The sequence below is a fragment of the Nomascus leucogenys genome, chromosome 15 (assembly GCF_006542625.1).
Source record: "Nomascus leucogenys isolate Asia chromosome 15, Asia_NLE_v1, whole genome shotgun sequence".
In the NCBI taxonomy this organism is placed as follows: domain Eukaryota; kingdom Metazoa; phylum Chordata; class Mammalia; order Primates; family Hylobatidae; genus Nomascus; species Nomascus leucogenys.
The window spans coordinates 50,168,134-50,188,375 of record NC_044395.1 but is presented as its reverse complement, the minus strand read 5'-3'; the positions used below and the strand labels follow the sequence as shown (position 1 = coordinate 50,188,375).

Sequence of the window (20,242 nt, the reverse complement as noted above, 5' to 3'; positions counted from 1 at the left end):
ATTTTCTATCTTGGATCTTGTACTGTAGTCCAAAAAAGTAGTTTAGATCTAAAATTATATTTCTTACTGGGTGAGGCAATTTCAGAATTAGACATATATGACTGAATTAGTTCAAAATAATAATTCTAGGCTGGGCATGGTGGCACATGCCTGTAATCCTAGAATTTTGGAGGCTAAGGAGGGAGGATCACTTGAGGCCAGAAGTTCAAGACCAGCCTTGGCAACATAGCAAGCTCCTGCCTCTACAAAAAATTATTTAAAAAAAATTAGATGGGCATGATGGTTCACACCAGCAGTCCCAACTACTTGGGAGGCTGAGGCAAGAGGATCACTTCAGCCCAGGAGTTGAAGGCTGCAAAATAATAATAATAATAAGATAAATAAGGAAATAATAAAAATTTAAAACCCCCAAAGAAAAATTTCTGTCTACAGTTTAGCTTTGGGGTTATGATTCTTCATCATTAATTAACTAGGTAACTGTATTAGTCTGTTCTCACACTGTTATAAATAACTACCTAAGACTGGGTAATTTATGAAGAAAAGAGGCTTAATTGACTCATAGTTCTGTAGGCTTAACAGGAAGCACGGCTAAGAGGCCTCAGTAAACTTGCAATCATGGCAGAAGGCAAAGGGGAAGCAAGCACATCTTACCATGGTGGAGCAGGAGAGAGAGACAGCGTGAAATGGGGAGGCACCACACACTTTTAAACCATCAGATCTCATGAGAACTCACTCACTATCATGAGAACAGCAAGGGTGAAATTCACTCCCATGACCCAATCACCTCCCACCAGGCCCCTCTTCCAATTAGACAGGAGATCTGGGCAGGCACACAAATCCAGACCATATCAGTAACTAATCAAACATTTTATAATGGTTTTTAAATATTAGTAAGACATAGTTCTTTTAAATCTAGCATAGATAATTAATATATAAGAAATGGGTTGGGTGCGATGGCTCACGCCTGTAATCCCAGCACTTTCGGAGGCTGAGGCAGGCGGATCACAAAGTCAAGAGATTGAGAGCATCCTGGCCAACATGGTGAAACCCCATCTCTACTAAAAATACAAAAATCTAGCTGGGCGTGGTGGCGCATGCCTGTACTCCCAGCTACTCAGGAGGCTGAGGCAGGAGAATTGCTTGAGCTCAGGAGGCGGAGGTTGCAATGAGCTGAGATTGCACCACTGCACTCCAGCCTGGTGACAGAGTGAGACTCCATCTCAAAAAAAAAAAAAAAAGAAAAAAAAAGATGAAACATGATTAAGTGCTATGAAAGCTGAGTTGATCAGAACTGGATCAAATGCTATGATGCCCAGAGGAGAGCATGCCTAACTCTGCTTTAGGAAGATGACATGTGAAGAGGTCTTAAAGGATGATAGGACTCTGTGAGCAGAGAATCTGTTGGAAGGTATTTCAGGAACAATATGAACAAGTCAAGAATATGGAATGAAGCCTGTTAAGGAAGTAATGGGCACTTCCGTATGGCTGAGGCATATGATTGTGGAGGCAGGCAGAGGAAGATAAGATTAAAATGGTAGGTAGGGGCCAATTGTGAGGGGCCTTGTATGGTGTGATCGGACTTTAGAATCCATCCTGTAGGCACTGAGGAGCCACTGAAAATTTTTGAGCAGGGAATTATCTGTACAGATAGGATTAGTTTAGAAAGATACTCTCAGTTACAGTAGTTTGGTAAAATGCAGCAAAAGCCTGAATGAAGACAGTGATCATCAGGAGGGGAAATGAGGGTATCTACTCATGACACATTACTCATGAGACATTTCAGATGTAGAACTGGTAGGGCTTAAGTTGAGAGTGGTGGGTAGGAAGAGGAAGAAAGGCATTTAGTATGACTCAGATTTCTTGGTTGGAGAACAGATGGATGCTCATGTTATCAATTACCTTTATAGAGAATGAAGGGGAAGGGTGAATTTCGGTGGTGGATAAAATAGTGAATTTGCTTTTGCACATGCTGAATTTGAGATACATGTGGGGATATTTAGGTAGAGGTGATTCCAGAGCTTAGGAGAAGAGTGGAGACTAGAGATCAAGATTTGGACTTTTACTTAGGAGAGAATATACACTCAGCAGAAGAGATAAACAAGGACAAAATCCATAAAACAAATAAACAAACCTCAGTATCTTATAAGATGTAGAAAAGGAGGGAAGCCAGCAAAGGGGACCAAGGAGTCAAAGTATCTATTGACTTGACAATCTATGAGATAATAGTGTCCTAACTCAGATGAGTGGTCTGAAAGACAGATTGCAGAGAGGCAGTGGGCAAATGGGAGGGGAAAATCCAGAGGCAGGCAAGACAGCCTTCTTTTTAAGAAATGTGTATTTTTTTAAAAATGCAGGGAGGTGGTTAGAATTACTGTTAAATTGTGCAGGAGATGGCCGGCTGATGCAGTGAAGCTCAGGTCTTGTTAATTTTCATCATTTAGCAGTGGTGGACACTTGAAAGGATATAACTCATGCTTACTGAGTGAATGTTTAGAATATTCTCATCTTCTCTATGTCCTGTTTATCAGTGGACCTTGTTGTTGTCTCTCTTTGGCTTTGTCATCTTGATCCTCTTTGCTATTTACCCTTTTTCTGACTCGTGAACCATATATTGCTCCTACATCTGCTCTAGTTGGATAGACCCTGTGCTTCCTTCAAGCTAGATATAATCGTATTCCTTTGTAATGTCATATATGGGCTCATTAGAGAGGAAAAGCTTTCTGTGAGTCATTTAGTCTGATACCCTTGTAATAAGACCCTATTTCATTTAAATGATAACTTCTAGTGAAGATGGGTATCTTTTCAAAATATTTAACACTTGTAGGTTATTGTAATCATGTAAAAATGGCATGATAACTGGAGGAGATAGGCAAATGTGTCAGTTCATTCTTGCACTGCTATAAAGAAATACCTGAGACTGGGTAATTTATAAAGAAAAGAGGTTTAATTGGCCCATGGTTCCACAGGCTGTACAGAAGTATGGCTGGGGAGGCCTCAGGAAACTTACAATCATAGCAGAAGGCGAAGGGGAAGCAGTCATGTCTTACAAGTCTGGAGCAGGAGTAAGAGGGAAGATGGAGGGAGGTGCTCCACACTTTCAAACAACCAGATTTCATGATAGCTCACTCATTATCATGAGGACAGCACCCAGGGGGATGGTGTTAAACCATACATGAAGGATCCACCCCCATGATCCAATCACCTCCCAATAGGCCCCACCTCCAACACTGGGGAATACAATTCAACATGAGATTTGGGTGGGGATGCGGATCCAAACCATATCAGCAAATATTGCTGCAGTATGTCCTAAAAGATAAGGGGGATGAAAACTTTAGGAAACTCTCCGAGGAAGAGAATCAGTTAGTTATTATATGTGTCCTAGAGAAAATCAAAAGCTTGTCTACAGTGTTATTTAGAAAGCTAATTGTTCTTATTTTGAGCACTGAATCTTATACTTTTAGAGAAAATTGTGCTGATTAATATGTTAGTAACTACTTAATTGTCTGTAGTAATAATATTACATTGGGTACAACTAAAGGCTTCATCCAGAAGATTCTATTTTAGGGTATTGAGAATCAGATAATTATTTGTGAGTGTGTATGATATGTCCTTATCGTAATCACCACTTTCTTTCTCCCACCCCAACTGTCTTTTCTCCTCTAGGTGATATCCCAATTGTTCCACTTAATTTTGTCATGATATCCCTGGAGGGTCCATTTAACAGAGATGTGGTGGAAGGATGTGTGAAGGAGACATTGCTTTTTTTATCGCAATCCATTTCCATGAAACAAAATGTGGAGTTTACATTCAAAGGAATTGGAGTCCTCATGATCAGAGACAGCAAAGTGAAGATGAGGTTTTATAAAGACTTCCTTTGTACCATGGATGGAAGTGGGGCTTTGGCAAAGGCCCTAGCAAATGTAAATTAATATTTTCCTTCTCCTAAGTCTTCTCCTAATTGTGGTTCTGACTCATCTATAGGTGTGTTGTAATTAAGAAAAATGAAGGTTGACATATTTTGAGTGATAGTTACCTGAAGTACATGGATGTGCTTGTTTATACTTGATTAACTCTTTGACAAAAAAGATTAGGAACGCAAAGGAACATTAACAGTCAAAGTCAACTGAGGGATATAAATAGTAATGGAAACTCTTAGAATTCTGAACATTTTATAGTACCTTATAGGTTTTTTGTTTGTTTTTTGAGACAGAGTCTCACTCCGTCACCCAGGCTGAAGTGCAGTGGCACGATATTGGCTCACTGCAACCTCCACATCCCGGGTTTGAGTGATTCTCCTGCCTCAGCCTCTCAAGTACCTGGAATTACAGGCACGTGACACCATGCCCAGCTAATTTTTGTATTTTTAGTAGAGACAAAGTTTCACCATGTTGGCCAGGCTGGTCTCGAACCCCTGGTTTCAAGTGATCTGCCTTCCCTGACCTCCCAAAGTGCTGAGATTACAGGCATGAGCCTCCGTGCCCGGCCTATAGTTTAAAAACTTTTTCCACATGTATTATTTCATTTGAGCCCCAAAATATTATACAAGCAGCATTATTATCATCCTAATTTTTTTTTTTTTTTTTTTTTTTTTGAGACAGAGTCTCGCTGTCGCCCAGGCTGGAGTGCAGTGGCACAATCTCGGCTCACTGCAGGCTCCGCCCCCCGGGGCTCACGCCATTCTCCTGCCTCAGCCTCCCGAGTAGCTGGGACCACAGGCACCCGACACCTCGCCCGGCTAATTTTTTGTATTTTTAGTAGAGACGGGGTTTCACTGTGTTAGCCAGGATGGTCTCGATCTTCTGACCTCGTGATCCGCCCGCCTCAGCCTCCCAAAGTGCTGGGATTATAGGCATGAGCCACCGCGCCCGGCCCTATCATCCTAATTTTACAAGTGAGAAAAGTAGGGGCTCAGAGAGGCTATGTGGGAATCCCGAGGTGAACTAGAACTGGAATTCAAGCCCAGACTTCCTAACCACTCAGTTTTTGCTGGTTCTACTATTTTATTTTTTAATGTTGGTTCTACTATTTTTTTTAATGAAAGTTCTATAACAAAATTTAGTTTGAGTCATGGAGTTTTTGAATCTTTAGCTTTTAATTTGCCATGTTGTAGAAGAAATTTCCTAATTGGCATCATTATTGTCAACCATTAAGTAGCTGGTGTGACCTTCATGCTAAGTTGGATACAGCAGAGTTTAAACAAATGAAATAGTCAATCTACTGGACTTACTGAATACTTAGCGTGCCTCAGGTACTCCTCTGGAAACCAACAAAGTAGACATGAATGAATTGAATTCTTATGGAATGTTATATAATCCTATATCCCATAAAGCCAAATTCTGATTTTTTTTTAATGAAAAGGCTATTCATATAATCTCAGTCTACCCATTTCTCCTTTTATGAAGCTTTGTGATAGGGATTTAGGAAATGGAGTCGTGCATAATGAAACTCCTGGTGTTTTCTACACAATCTGGTTTCATACAGGATTGCTAAGAGCATTGCCAACCCTGTGTGTGGAAAGTGGGAAACACATGCAGGAAAAACCCTTGCTTTTCCATGAAAACACAAGGCAAGATTTGCAAGTCCATAAGCAAGGCCAAAGTGGCTAGCTCATCTCTAACCCTCAGGGATTCTGCCAAACTTTGTAGCTTCAATATGTGTTTAAAAGAGAAGATAGCATTTTCCTTGACCTGCTGAACTCTAAAGCACATCTTTTACAGAACGTTTTCCAAAAGAACTAGTCCTGAAAGATACTCTATGAAAAAAGGGTTTGGAGGTCAAAGCTGACTGAAAACTGCTGATTGAATCGATCACCCTCATGGACAGAGGGACAGAGCACATCAGCATGTTAAAGGGGCTGAGAAGTCTGGCTGGAAAGCAGTCAGTTTAACTGTCTGAATGTATTTAATCATGGAATTCTAGGTTAATCCAATATCTCATTTAGCTCTGTAAGACACATTCTGGAAAACTGCTGTAAAGTGGTGTGAGTGAGAATTTATTCCCAAATGACCCGTAACTTAAAACTGTCTTGTAGAGTAGTCCCCTTGGAAAGCTGTGTGCTTATTTCAGTAATACTGCTTTTATTAGAAATATTTTCTATACTTCTTTTTGGGAATTCCCTTCAAAGGGCTTTTGTAAGCAATAGCATTCATGCAAAAATAATAATTTTATATATTATTCTACAGTAAAAATGTGACAATGTGACTATTATGTTTATAGTTACATGATAATTAAAATAGTCATTTGTTCAGTATTTACTATGTGCTAGCTACTTACATAGAGGACCTCATGGAAGTGCTATTAGATCCTTTTATTATCCCCAGAAACCTAGTGCCTAAGGCCACATACCTGTTAGCAGTGTGGGGATTTGAAGATGAGCCCACCTGACTCGAAAGCTTTTCTCTTAATTGCCTAATTTTAGTTATTTGAGTCAAGAGTGGAATTAGACAGCTTGCTCACTTTCCATATATTTTTACAAAGTCTGCTATCTTCTTAAAGACATCTAAAAGAATCTGTCAACTCTGAAGGCAATTCCCTAAAAGGAAATGGTTTGAGAAAAGGCAACACCAAAAGAATTGCGGTGCAGCTACCCAGGGTGATTGCTCTGATGAATGAGATTATTCCTCATTGGATTTTCAAGCTCTGGACTTACAAGCGCTAAACATAAACAACAACAAGAAAAGTATTGTGGTAGCCTTGCCTATGAGACAGCCTGCAGTTTTTAATTTGTCTGAGTCCTGGACCGCAGCCTAGATGTAACCTTGCTCTGTCACTGTCCTCTAGAGGCCTGGCACTGTGGACTCGGTGTTGTCTAGCAGAGAGGCCTTGAGGAAGTGGCCCAGCAGTGTGCTTGCATTTCCAAGGTGAGTGCTTTGCTTCACGGGTTCCTCTAGGCACTAGCACTCCTTGCTGATCTGCTGATCTCATTGGGCAGTGTTTCTCAATGTTTTGTAGCTCATGTTCCTTTTAATGTATTATCTCTGTTTGTCTCTCTCTCTCTAAATGCACCAACAAAGAAGAGTTTTTTGCATACACTTTCTGTAGTTAAGTTAAATAATAATGGACGTTTATTCTTTTTTATCCCCCCTCACCGAGACGGAGTCTTGCTCTGTCACCCAGGCTGGAGTGCAGTGGCATGATCTCTGCTCACTGCAACCTCAGTCTCCTGGGTTCAAGCAATTCTCTCCTGCCTCAGCCTTTCGAGTAGCTGAGATTAACAGGCACACGCCACCACACCTGCCTAATTTTTGTACTTTTAGTAGAGATGAGGGTTCACCATATTGGCCAGGCTGGTCTCGAACTCCTGGTCTCAAGTGATCCATCCGCCTCGGCCTCCCAAAGTGCTGAGATTACAGGCATAAGCCACTACGCCTGGCCCATTTACTCTTTTTTAAAACTACCCTTGGCTCCTGGAAATTCTGGTACTACCTTCCATTAACCTTAGTCCCTGCAGTATTAGTAAAACTCTTCTCACCTGCTGAGCTTTCCTCTATTTTGTACCACTTCTTCTGCCCTAGCTGCTTCTTCTTCCTTCAGTTCAGCCCATTTCCTATCTGAGCTTGGATTTTTACCACTAAACGGGTTAAGCAGATAAGTTAGAATAAGGAAACAGCTTTACTCCATGAGCACAGTGGTTGTTACTGGTGGTTGCATATTACTGTATTTAATCTTCACGACAGCCATGTGACTTACGTATTATAATTCTCCATTTTATCATGATACAAAATTAATTTTAATTTTTTTCTTTTACATGAATGAAGCAACATGGTGCAGTATTGAGAACACTGGAGTAGGAGTCAGGAGACTTTAGTTTTATTTCCAGTTTGGCCATCACTTATTCATTGTGTGCCCTTAATTATGTTAATAATCTTAATTGCTGTGCCATTAACCACTGTACATTTCAGGTGGAGGAAGTTTGGGGAATAACAACTAGCTTCCTAAAGCATTATTACTTTAGGAAGTATGAGTAAAGTATAAAAGTATGAGAATTTCTGAGATGTTTTGAGTGTGACATTCTCTTGTTTGTTGCTTTGGAACAACCCCCTCCTGGAAGAGCTGTATGACACATACCTCAGAACATTCAGTGTGAAGTCCAGAGTAAGCCTTAGAGGTTGTTTTCCAACTGTCTCATCTTGCACATGAAATGGCCATGCAACTAATAAGCGGCCAAGCTTATAGAAATAAGACCATGGCTCCTGGTCCAGTGTTCTTTCCATTGCACCATATTGCCTTACTCACTACAAATAAATCAGTGGATTGAAAAGAATTTTATTTTGAATGTTTTGGAAGGCAAATGTGGCTGTTCCTTTGACATATTTTGGCTTAGGCACTCCAGGAGGGAAATAATTGTAGTGGGTCAAAGAACAGAGACGGAGGCTCCATCAAGTCAAGGGCCTAGAAATGGACACGGGGACTTAAATACTCAAAACAATTGTTGGTGTTTTATTTATGTGACATTTGGCCCCTGAATTGACTGAAGGTACCCCCACCCCCACTCCCTACTCCAACCTAGTAGTCCATACCTGAGGCCAAAGAAATTCTACAACTACGCACACCAACTGAACATCACCCTTCCTCCCCGCTGCAAACTGTAGCTTTGCAAGTCCTTCACTTTTGCCTGGGGAGAGAATGATGAAGCGAAGTGGCAAAGGAGGGAGGAGAAAAATGGTTATTTTGGGGCATACTCTACCAGGCTATGAATCTTTGCCTTCAAGCTATCCAACAACCTTTTTTCCACTATATCACCCCATAGCATCTAGTTAAAGAACTAGGATATAAAAATTCGAATTGAAACAAAAACCAATAACCTAAATAAAGGACTTAAAGGCAATTTCTCTATATGCTAGCTGGTTTGAAACTATGGTATAGAGGGGAAGGCCTTGGTCAGCTTCCAGAAAGCCTTGGAGAAAATTAATCTATGATATGTACTCAGCACATCAGAGCACTCACCCCTTGAAGAAAGTGGGCTTATTTCAGAATCAGCCAGCTGGCTGGGTTGCTTCCAAAACTTGAGAGTTCACACAGTTACCTGTTCAGGTTCAGTGCAGCAGAAAAACATGTTGGCTCATTCCTAGGATTGAGCTCAAGGAGATGGAAAACAAACTGCCTATGGAGACCCTTGCAGAAGAATGTGGAGAGAATAGAGAAAGGAAGTGCAAGTTAAAAGACCAGTCAGACAAAGAAGAAGGCACCAGAGGTAGGCCAATGATTTCTGGGTACAATCTGTCACTCTTTACTGCTATGAGCCCAGCCATATTGCTTAGCCCAAGGTAAATAAAGTTAAATTTACAAATAATCACTATATTATTATTATTACTGTTTTTTTTGAGATGGAGTCTCACTGTTGCCCAGGCTGTAGTGCAGTGGCATAATCTCAGCTCACTGCAACTTCACCTCCCAGGTTCAAGCGACTCTCCTGCCTCAGCCTCCCGAGTAGCTGAGATTACTGTCATGTGCCACCATGCCTGGCTAATTTCTTTATTTTTTTGTATAGATGGGGTTTCACCACATTGGCCAGGCTGGTCTCGAACTCCTGAGCTGAAGTGATCCGCCCACCTAGGCCATCCAAAGTGCTGGGATTACAGGCGTGAACCACTGCACCCAGCCACAAATAATCACTATATTATTTCTAACAAATAAGTTCTGTTCCTTGAATCCTGCATCTGACCTTACTTATGAGCTTACTTACTTTATGAGCTTTAGATCCTATGACTCTCAGGCTCTTAGATCATCATCTCTTTGCTGGCTCCCCATTGCTCAAAGGGGCCAAAACTCAGATGACTATAGGGACCAGGAAGGTAACGCAAATGCAGGAAGTGGTCTGGATATAAGTGGGTTGGAGACATGTTAGCTTAGTTAATATTTCTTACGAAAAACAAAGAGTGGCAGTTTTATCACTTTGATGTCTGTAGAAGAAAGCTGGATTCTCATACCTATGTCTGCATCTAATCTGTTGTGATAGGTTGTTTTGGTGGAAGCAAATGAAGAAAATCTTAGGACTCCAAAGATTTTTTGTTTTTTTTAACCAAAGACTTTTTATTTTCTTTTTGAGACGCAGTCTCGCTCCGTCACTCAGGCTGGAGTTCAGTGGCACAATCTGGGCTCACTGCAACCTCCGCCTCCTGGGTTCAAGCGATTCTCCTGCGTCCAAGCTATTCTCCTGCATCAGCCTCCCCACAAGTAGGTGGGACTGCAGGCGCATGCCACCACGCCCAGCTAATCTTTGTATTTTTAGTAGAGATGGGGTTTCACCATATTGGCCAGGCTGGTCTCAAACTCCTGACTTCAGGTGATCCGCCTGCCTTGGCCTCCCAGAGTGCTACGATTACAGGCGGGAGCCACCACACGCAGCCACAGACATTTTGAAAGGGTCCTAGGGACCCCAAAAAGTATGGCTTGCCAGGCCACACTTTGAGGACTGTTCCTCTAGCAGATTGTTGCTTTGAGGAAATGTGGCCCAAGTGGTATCAAATCTTCTAATTTTTCCAATTTTACTATATATGCTACCAAAGTGAGCACAATCTTCTGATTTTTCAAAAGAAGCAGAGATCCTGACTTTAATGTAAAATCTATTGGTTGTTAAATGCTGACGACTTTTGTTGATATTGAAACAAAAAATGCTAATTAGGCCAAACAAAACTTACCAATGGGTGAACATTGGCTTGTGGATGTCTGTTTTCTATGTGTGGCCTACAGGATTGCATATCAACTTTTAGCCTAATATTCATATGCTTTTATTTCTCTAGTCTCATCTCCCACTGTGCCCTACACAGACCCCTTTTTTGGGCAAAATTATCTATTCATGTTCTTCTTTTTTTTTTCTTTGAGGTGGGGTCTTGCTCTGTTCACCCAGGGTGGAGTGCACTGTCTTGGCTCACTGCAGCCTCAACCTCCTGGGCTCAGGTGATCCTCCTACCTCAGCTTCCTGAGTAGCTATGACCACAGGTGTGCGCCACCATGCCTGGCTAATTTTCGTACTTTTTGTAGAGACAGGGTTTCGCCATGTTGCCTAGGCTGGTTTTGAACTCCTGAGCTCAAACGATCTGGCCACCTTGGCCTCCCAAAGTGCTGGGATTACAGGCGTGAGCCACTATGCTTGGCCTATTCATGCTCTTCTAACATGCCTGCCCTTCCCCAACTTCATCCTTTTGTTCATTTTTTTCATTTTTTTTTCCTGCAGCCTGAATTGTCCTTCCTTTTCTTTCAGTCTATCTCCATCCTACTCACCTTTTAGTACACTTTTCATATCTCACATCCTCCATGAAAACTTATCACTGAATTCTGAAGTGGCTTCTCTCCTCTGAACATATCAGATCCTTAAAGACTACAACATTTGGCTGGGCATGGTGGCTCACGCCTGTAATCCCAGCACTTTGGGAGGCCGAGGTGGGTGGATCACCTGAGGTCAGGAGTTCGAAGCCAGCCTGGCCAACATGGCGAAACCCCATCTCTACTACTACCAAAAAAAAAAAAAAGTTAGCTGGGAGTAGTGGCGTGCACCTGTCATCCTAGCTACTCGGGAGGCTGAGGTGGGAGAATTGCTTGAACCTGGGAGGCAGAAGTTGCAATGAGCTGAGATTGGGTTACTGCACTCCAGCCTGGGCGACAAAGTAAGACTCCATCTCAAAAAAAAAAAAAAAGAAAAAGTCTGCAACACTTATTTGTGACTTATACATTTTGCATCACTGTCCTAAGTTGTTATTTATTAAATGTATATTATAAAGCACTTAGCACTGTTAGCACATAAGATGACCTCCAAATGGGAGCTCTCACTTTTTTGTTTATATCTTATTTTTCTCTTCAACTATATCTATTGAAAGATCTTTACAGGCAAAATGTCTAAATCTACAGATATCAAAGTTGTAAAACTACCACTGTTCATTTTTCATAAGAAATGTTAACTAAACTAACATGTCTCCTGGTTGTGTTATATCCAGCCCACTTTCTGCATTTATGTTACTTGCCTCTTTTTGTCCTCTAAATGCTTAGCACCATGCTTTCTTTGTAAATATACAGCAAAAAACATTTTTTTATACCACAGTAGAGCAACGGGTGATTATTTAAAGATAAGAGAGTATATCTTATATGAAAATTTCCCTTGGTAAAAACTACACAGTTAGTGGTTTGAGAGTTGAAAGGAGACTCGTTTTCATTCATTCTTTGTTCTACAGATATCTCATCACCCAAAAGACTTCGAGATAGACAAGCTTTGTTCCCTGCCAAAGTGACAAATGTCAGCTTGCTGGAAAAGTTTGACCGAAGTGAGAGTGGTGGGAAGATTATGACCCCTGAAAGGTAATGCATTGACTTTTTTTTTTCTGTTGTACTTTACTAAATATATTTTTGAGTCATTGCTTGATGCAGGGAACTGTAATTGTTCATTAATTCATTTATCCAGTGTTCTTTAGAGCTTTCTATATGCAACATGATGGGAATAATAAAGGTGACCAAGGTTCACCATCTAGTGGGAAAGCCAGACATATGCAGAGGGATAAATTACGATTCAGTGGAATAGATGTTATGACACAGGCAGAAACAAAATAGCACAGAGTTGGGATCATCCAACTTTTTCTGTAGATTTGGGCTTCCCAAATCTACAAAACTTTCCTGTTTTCCGAGTGCTTGGATATTATGATGTGACACAGTGTTATATTTACATCAAACTGGAAAGTAGTTTTGCCAAACATAGCCAGCACTCCATTAGTTCTCAATAAACATTACTTGAATGAATGAGTATATTACAATTTATCATGGTCGTTTTCTTCTTGTGATGGTATGTCCAAAGATTTCTAAAATATTTTATCCTTCTCTCTTTTAAGACCTCAAATCAGTCAACCATACTCAACCATGCTCATTCATTAAGTGTTTACTGAGCACCTAACTATATACTTTGCATTGTGCTGCCAACCTTTAATTTATTAATGTGTCAAAATTTATCAGCTATCATATGTGCAATTTATGTACTTTGTGGATTACTAAAGTCATGTTAAAAACTCTAGGAATGCTTGTTTTGGATAATATCACTGTTATGAAAGATAATTGAGAATTAGATGTATAGTCCTTGGGAATTTAATTCAATACAACAAACATTGAGCACCACCATGTGCCAGGTACTATTCTAGGCACCGAAGATTCAGAGCTACAGATGTATAAACCTGCTTTTATAAAACTTAGTCTTGCAGGAAGACTGAAATTAAAAAAAAGTGCATGCGATGAAGATAACAAAAGTACAGAGGCTGCAAAAGGACAGAGTAATTGTTGGAAGTGGTTGGTAAAGGTTTCCTATAGAAGTTGACTCAAAAATGTTTGTTTCCTGTAGAAGTTAACCAAAAAATAGCCCAGGCACGGTGGCTCACACCTGTAATCCCAGCACTTTGGGAGGCTGAGGCAGGTGGATCACGAGGTCAGGATATCAAGACTATCCTGGCTAACATGGTGAAACACCGTCTCTATTAAAAATAAAAAAAATTGCCCAGGCGTGGTGGCGAGCACCTGTAATCTCAGCTACTTGGGAAGCTGAGGCAGGAGAATGGCGTGAACCTGGGAGGCGGAGCTTGCAGTGAGCCGAGATTGTGCCACTGTTCTCTAGCCTGGGTGACAGAGCAAGACTCTGTCTCAAAAAAAAAAAAAAAAGAAGTTAACCAAAAAATATTTTTTGTGCGGATTACTAAAACAACACGTTTATCATAGAAATTTTGAGAAAACCAAAAAAGCAAGAGTTACAAAAATTCACCCATAATCCCTCTACATAGAGGAAACTTTATATTAACCTTATGGTGTATGTCGTTTATTTCAATGCATATACAATATATACAGATACTTACACTTGGAATATACACAGTTTTTAAATAAAATTTGATATTATATGGATTTTTGTTACATTTAATAAGTGATGATTTCCCCATGACATTAAATATTCTAAAACCTTAACAAATAATTGCATATCATCTTAATGAAAGATTAAACCTTTTGTTTAACCAATCTCCTATTGGATATTTAGATGGCTTCCAGTTTTTAAGTACTATAAATAATGTTGTGAAAATATAATTAAACATAATTCCATGCATACATCTGGATATTCCATAGGATAAAAACTTTAAAGTTAAATTTCAGAGATAAGAGGTGAGTCCATTTTCATGCCTTTGATACACATTTCCAATTATCTTCTTCATGGTTGTAGCAAATTATCCTCTCAGCAACAGTAATATGAGAGACTGCTATATTTTCTACAGCTTTGCTAATACCTTAGCAAAGTGAAATTATGGTATTTCATTATTGTTTTTAACCTGTGTTCGTTTGATTTCTAGTGGGTTTTGTTTTGTTTTTGAGACAGCATCTCACTCTGTCACCAAGGCTAAAGAACAGTGGCATGATCATGGCTCACTGCAGCCTCAACCTGCTGGGCTCAAGTGATTTTCCTGCCTCAGACCCTGAGTAGCTGGGACTATAGCTGTGCACCACCACACCAGCTAATTTTTTGATTTTTTTTTTTTTTTTTGTAGAGATGGGGTCTTAGTATGTTGTGTAGGCTGGTCTAGAACTCCTGGCCTCAAGCAATCCTCCCACTTCGGTCTCTCAAAGTACTGGGATTACAGGCGTGAGCCACCACACCTGGCCTACATTTATTTTTATCTCGTTTCTTAGCCATTTGTAGTTCTTTTACAATTTTCCTGCTTGAATCCTGTGTCCTTTTTCAACTGGGAGCTTTACTTTTTCTTAAAAACAAGTTGTATTTCTTATAAAGAGAACTTCATGCATCATAGGTATCTGATGTGTATGTTTTAAACATTTTCCCAATTCTTTTTTTTCTTTTTAATTTTGTTTCTGCACCATTTAGTGCACAGAAGTTTAAAATACATCTTTTCTGATTTACCAACCTGTCCAAGTCCCCAAACACCATGTTTGGGAATGTCAGTCCATGATTACATTTTCATTTTGAAAAAAATATTCTTTTAGAAGAGTAAAGAATGATTTAGACTGATAAGATTAGCAGCAGAGGAAGAGGTGTAATAAAATGGGAAAGTGTAGCACAATTTAGCAGATCAAGGCAGTAGTCTAGGCAATCTGTTTCCAGCAAATGACCCTAAGGCCTCAGAGGGCCTTAAGAGCATATCAGAGGCTGAGAGTGAGGTCATGTGGGTGGGACTCTGGGCTCTATTTCCTCACTTCCACTGGAGGATGTGTGCTATTTTTCTGTTTTATATATTGGGGTTTGAGTAAGATTTGTTTAAACTAAGAAGGATAGGACTTTCATTGTTTAACAGTTGAGTATAACTCGTCTGGGGAAAGGTAATAAGGGTATGAAACAAAGATCAGATGGAGAGCTTTAGCTTTGTTGGGGATTAGTTAAGGGGGGTTAAGAAGGAGATGTCAAAGATGACCCCAGATTTTGGCTTAGGTAACTGGGAGAAGATGGCACTATTATTCAAAATAGGGACTACTATAGGAAGTGCAAATTTGGATGGTGCTGAAGGGCATGTAGTGGTTAGTGAGTCTGTAAAATTTTCACTCCAAGTTAGAGGATTAAAAAAAATACAAATGAATCCTCTTGGATCATAAGAAACCAGATTGAGACATATTTCCTATTACTTCTTCATGTCAGTTGCATCTGACAGGTTATTTAAATCAAACCTTTAGGGAATCAGCATTCGCCCCACCCCAGATTTTGAGGCCTAAGAGAAGTTATTAAAAAATAAAGTGTTCTGCTTCTAGCAATATGGTGGTCTAAATAATCTGAAAAAGTCCTCTACTGAGAGCCAAATCTAGTCCACCATATGTTTTTATAAATAGTGTCACCGAAACACTGCTATGCCCATCTATTTGCATATTATCTGCACCTGCTAGTTGTGTCAGGGGCTGTACGGCCCTCAAAGCCTAAAATATTCACTCTCTGGTTCTTTTCATAAAAAGTTTGCCAACCCTTGCTCTAAAGGATCTTATTTTCATCTCAGGCTCCTGACTTTTGACAGATGGATTGGGCTAAAAATTAGGTCAGAATCCAAAATTACAAAGACCACGTGGAAATAAGCTGCCACATAATGAGAGCCATCAGAAACAAAAGATGGAAGAACTGAGCTCTCAAGGATTTTGGATCCTGAATATTATAAAATACAGAATATAGAATAAGATGTTTAAAATCTTTACATAAATTAAAAGAATGGAAAGTATGAACATGGTATAAGAAATTAGAAAACATGACCAGTGTGGTCAGAGTCGAGCATTTGCATTTTGGAATTGCAGTAAGGGAGTGTAGACTTATACGATACTTAATTCATTGGTTATTCAGAAGACACATTTTATTACTTTTTCCAAATGAATAGAGGTTTTTAGTGGGGCGCTTTCTCATTTTATGCTGTGGTTCATTTAATGTTAGTTATTTGGTACTTTGTAATTTGCTGAACCTTCTTTTCTAGCTTGAGTACTTTTACAGTAATTGTTTTATGTATACTTGAAGACACTGTATACTACTATTCCTTAGATGTAAATTTCTAGATATTTAGATATTAGCTAAACCTTGTTAAAATAAGTTGTTAAAAGCTTTTAAATCCTCACTACTTTTTTCTTTGAGAGAGATATTAAAAATCTTTCACCATGATGGTATGTTTTTCAGTAATTACATCAATTTTTGCTTCTTAAGCAATATTAAATTCTACACGTCTAGGATTTTTTTTGGTAGATAGTTCCTTTTATCATTATGAAATCTTCTCCTTGGTCTCTACTAAAATCTTTTGCCTTCATTTCTGTACTATGTAATTAACAATGCAACATCTGATTAGTATTTACCTGGAATAGCCTTTTAATGCCATTTTAAGAATTTTTGTGTGTGTTTTATTATTTCATGTGTGTCTCTACTAAATAGCTTATATTTGGATGTTTTAAAACTCAATCTAGACTTTAATTTCAGTTGTAATTATTGGTATATTTGAACCTATCTTTACTGTCTTATTTTGTATTTTCTATTTACTGTGCATTTAACTTCATTATTACCCCTTTTCTGTTGGACTGATCTCATTTCTTTAGTATGCTTTCAATTTCCTTTCACCACGTTTCTTCAGTATGCTTTCAATTTCCTTCAAACTGCATCCTCTTCCAAACCTGTATTTTTTTTGTCTAGAACTTTTGTTCCAATTTGGTTTTAAGTGTTAAAACATTTTGTATTATTTTATGGTCAATGACTAATTTGGATTTGTCAACATGTTTTACCAGTTTCTTTGGTCACCATCATTTCTTCTTTTTTCTTTTTTGCCCAGGCTGGAGCGCAGTGGCGTGATCTTGGCTCACTGCAACTTCCGCCTCCTGTGCTCAACCAATTCTCCTGCCTCAGCCTCCTGAGTAGTTGGGATTACAGGCGCACACCACCATGCCTGGCTAATTTTTGTGTTTTTAGCGGAGACAGGGTTTCACCATGTTGGCCAGGCTGGTCTCGAGCTCCTGACCTCAAGTGATCCACCTGCCTCGGCCTCCCAAAGTGCTGGGATTACAGGCGTGGGCCACCATGCCTGGCCTGTTTCTTATATCCCTGTCCTTCCTCCTAGGTTCATTTTTCTTCTTGCTAAAGTATATCCTGTAATGGTTCCCTGTCTTTTCAGTACACTTATTCTTTGTATTGCTTAAAATGATTCTTATTATGTTGTCGCTCTTGAGTGCTGATTCTTGGTTCATAGTTATTTTCCTTCGGCATTTTAATGATATTGCTCCATTTTCTCCCGACACTTGTCCTGATGCAACGTCTGAATCAATCTGGTTGTCCTTCTTTCTTGTAGCTTTTAAGAATCTTTCTTATTTCTTGATGTTCTGCATGACTATTCTTAGGAGTCATGACTTTCTGGAAAATTCTTATCTGTTATTTTCTAGAATATTGTTCTTTGCCATTTCCTTTATTCTAAAAATTCAGCACTCCTATTAAATGCATGTTTGAGCTTCTGAATCTGTTCTCCATTTCTCTACTTTTAAATATTTTCATTTTTGGCCTGGCTCGGTGGCTCACGCCTGTAATCCCAGCACTTTGGGAGGCCGAGGTGGGCAGACCACTAGGTCAGGAGTCCGAGACCAGCCTGACCAATATGGGGAAACCCCATCTCTACTAAAAATACAAAAATTAGCCCGGCGTGGTGGTGTGCACCTGTAATCCCAGCTACTCGGGAGGCTGAGGCAGGAGAATCGCTTGAACTTGGGAGGCAGAGGTTGCAGTGAGCTGAGATTGCGCCATTGCACTCCAGCCTGGATGACACAGTGAGACTCTGTCTCAAAAAATAAAATAAAGTAAATAAAATTTAAAAATAAATATTTTCATTCTTCGAGCTGCTTTTTAGGTGATATTATCAGTCCTATTTTCTAATGAATTAATACTAGTATTAATATTAATACTCACCCCTAATTCATCTCCCTCCACCACACTGACCACAGGCACCATCTACCTGAAGGACTGCACTGGTTTGTTTGCTTGGAATGTCTTTTCCATCAGGTATCTACACTGTTGTTCTCTTACTTCCTTCAGGTATTTACTCATATGTCACTTCCTTGGTAAGAACTTCCCTGGCCATTCTCTTTACAGTTTAACACTCCATTCCTCCAGCATTGCAAGGCATTTATCATCATGGAACATACTATAGAGTTCACCTATTTATCTTGTCACTGGGCTGTCTAGCCCCATCAGAATGTTAATTCCATGAGGGCTGGGACTTTTGTATGTGTTTATTTTGTTCTTCATTGCTTCTCCTGTGCTTAGAACAGTGTACATCGTAAGCACTCAGTACGTTTCTGTGGAATGAATAAATTTCATCCCCATTTCACACAAATTGGTAACTGGGACTTTGCAAGATTACACAGTTGGTCTGATGTCAGTCATCTTGTAAGCAAGAAAGCTGGGATTCAAACCCACCTTTATCTGACACAAATTCAGATTCTGTGGTACATATTCTTAACCTCTATACATATAGCTGTTCTGAAGTAAACCACCGAGATATTTTTCTTCATCTTATACTTGCCTCTAAAATTATTAGTGCTCTTGAGATCAGATTGTATTAAACATTAATTAATGTTGCATTGTTTTTATAGCTTATCATCTCCAAGTTGTCTGAAACATGACAGTGAGATGAAGCCCCAAACATCTCCAGCTTGCCAGGATCATAATAAGGCAGGACAGGTACAGTGTTTCCAAACTAATAAGCCCCATCAGAATCTTATACTGATTTTTGTTTCTCAAAGAGAGTTCTGGGAATCTCTCTTGCTTAATTACATGAGTATGGCTCAAGTACTCAAGTACTCAGGCTCAAAACCAGACTGTGATAAATCTACTAGTCAAGATGTACTGGTAAACAAAAAAAGAGTTGAGAAATCCCTTTCTAAGTTTCAGCTGCTATAAATACTTCTGATGAAGTGAGAGTTCAGAAGATCCTTTAGAATATTTCTGGGGTCCACTCTGCAAATCTCATTTTGCTGTCACTAATATATCCATTAATAACAGGTTTCTTGATATACCTAGCCTTTGGAGAGCTTGTGAAGGGAATGTGAAAGCAGAAAGGTAAAATGTAAAAATTTATTTGTCCTGAAATTTGGGATTGTAGGAAATGTGCTATGTATGTTTGCAACGAGCACAACGAAATTCCCTGTTGTACTACAGTGAGGAAAGGAGGAGAGAGATAGAAGATGAGAGACTCATACAGCAGTATCAGATGTTGAAAGATCAGGAGGCTCTCTTCAGACACCAGGTAGTCCAACACCTCGATTAGTCTTTAATATGGGGCAGTAGAACATGATTATATAATGTAATTTATTATTATTTTTTATTGGCACAGGGTCTCACTCTGTCACCCAGGTTGGAATGCAGTGGCACAACCTCTGCTCACTGCAGCCTCGACCTACTTGGGCTCAGGTGATCCTTCGACCTCAGCCTCCAGATTAGCTGGGACTACAGGCACATGTCACTACACCCAGCTAATTTATGTATTTTTTGTAGAGATGGGGTTTCACCATGTTGCCCAGGGTGGTCTCCAACTCCTGGGCTCAAGCATTCCTCCCGCCTCTGCCTCCCAAAGTGCTGGGATTACAGGCATGACCCACTGAGCCCAGCCTATAATGTAATTTAAAAATGCTCCATCAGATGTCTGTATTGTGACATATCTAATCATGTATTTGCTGTTAGACTAAAACTTGTGTTGAAGTTTTCACTAATAATAAACAACACTGGGACAAATATCCATGCAGTCGAATGTTTGCACATATCACTGATTTTCTTTAACCTAAG

At 39.7% G+C, this 20,242-nt stretch overlaps 1 protein-coding gene across 2 annotated transcripts in view; it reads left to right on the top strand.

Moving 5' to 3' along the window:
• CCDC81 (coiled-coil domain containing 81) overlaps positions 1–20,242 on the top strand; it is a 50,541-nt gene that overhangs the window by 15,161 nt on the left and 15,138 nt on the right. The window contains exons 4-9 of one of the 2 annotated variants that reach the window (XM_003254559.3): positions 3,664–3,920; positions 6,781–6,860; positions 9,072–9,193; positions 12,168–12,291; positions 19,054–19,141; positions 19,563–19,706. In XM_003254559.3, coding sequence (XP_003254607.2) covers positions 3,664–3,920; positions 6,781–6,860; positions 9,072–9,193; positions 12,168–12,291; positions 19,054–19,141; positions 19,563–19,706 — 815 coding nt within the window. The remainder of the gene's footprint in view (positions 1–3,663; positions 3,921–6,780; positions 6,861–9,071; positions 9,194–12,167; positions 12,292–19,053; positions 19,142–19,562; positions 19,707–20,242) is intronic. The other variant, XM_030829701.1, reaches the window with a different exon arrangement.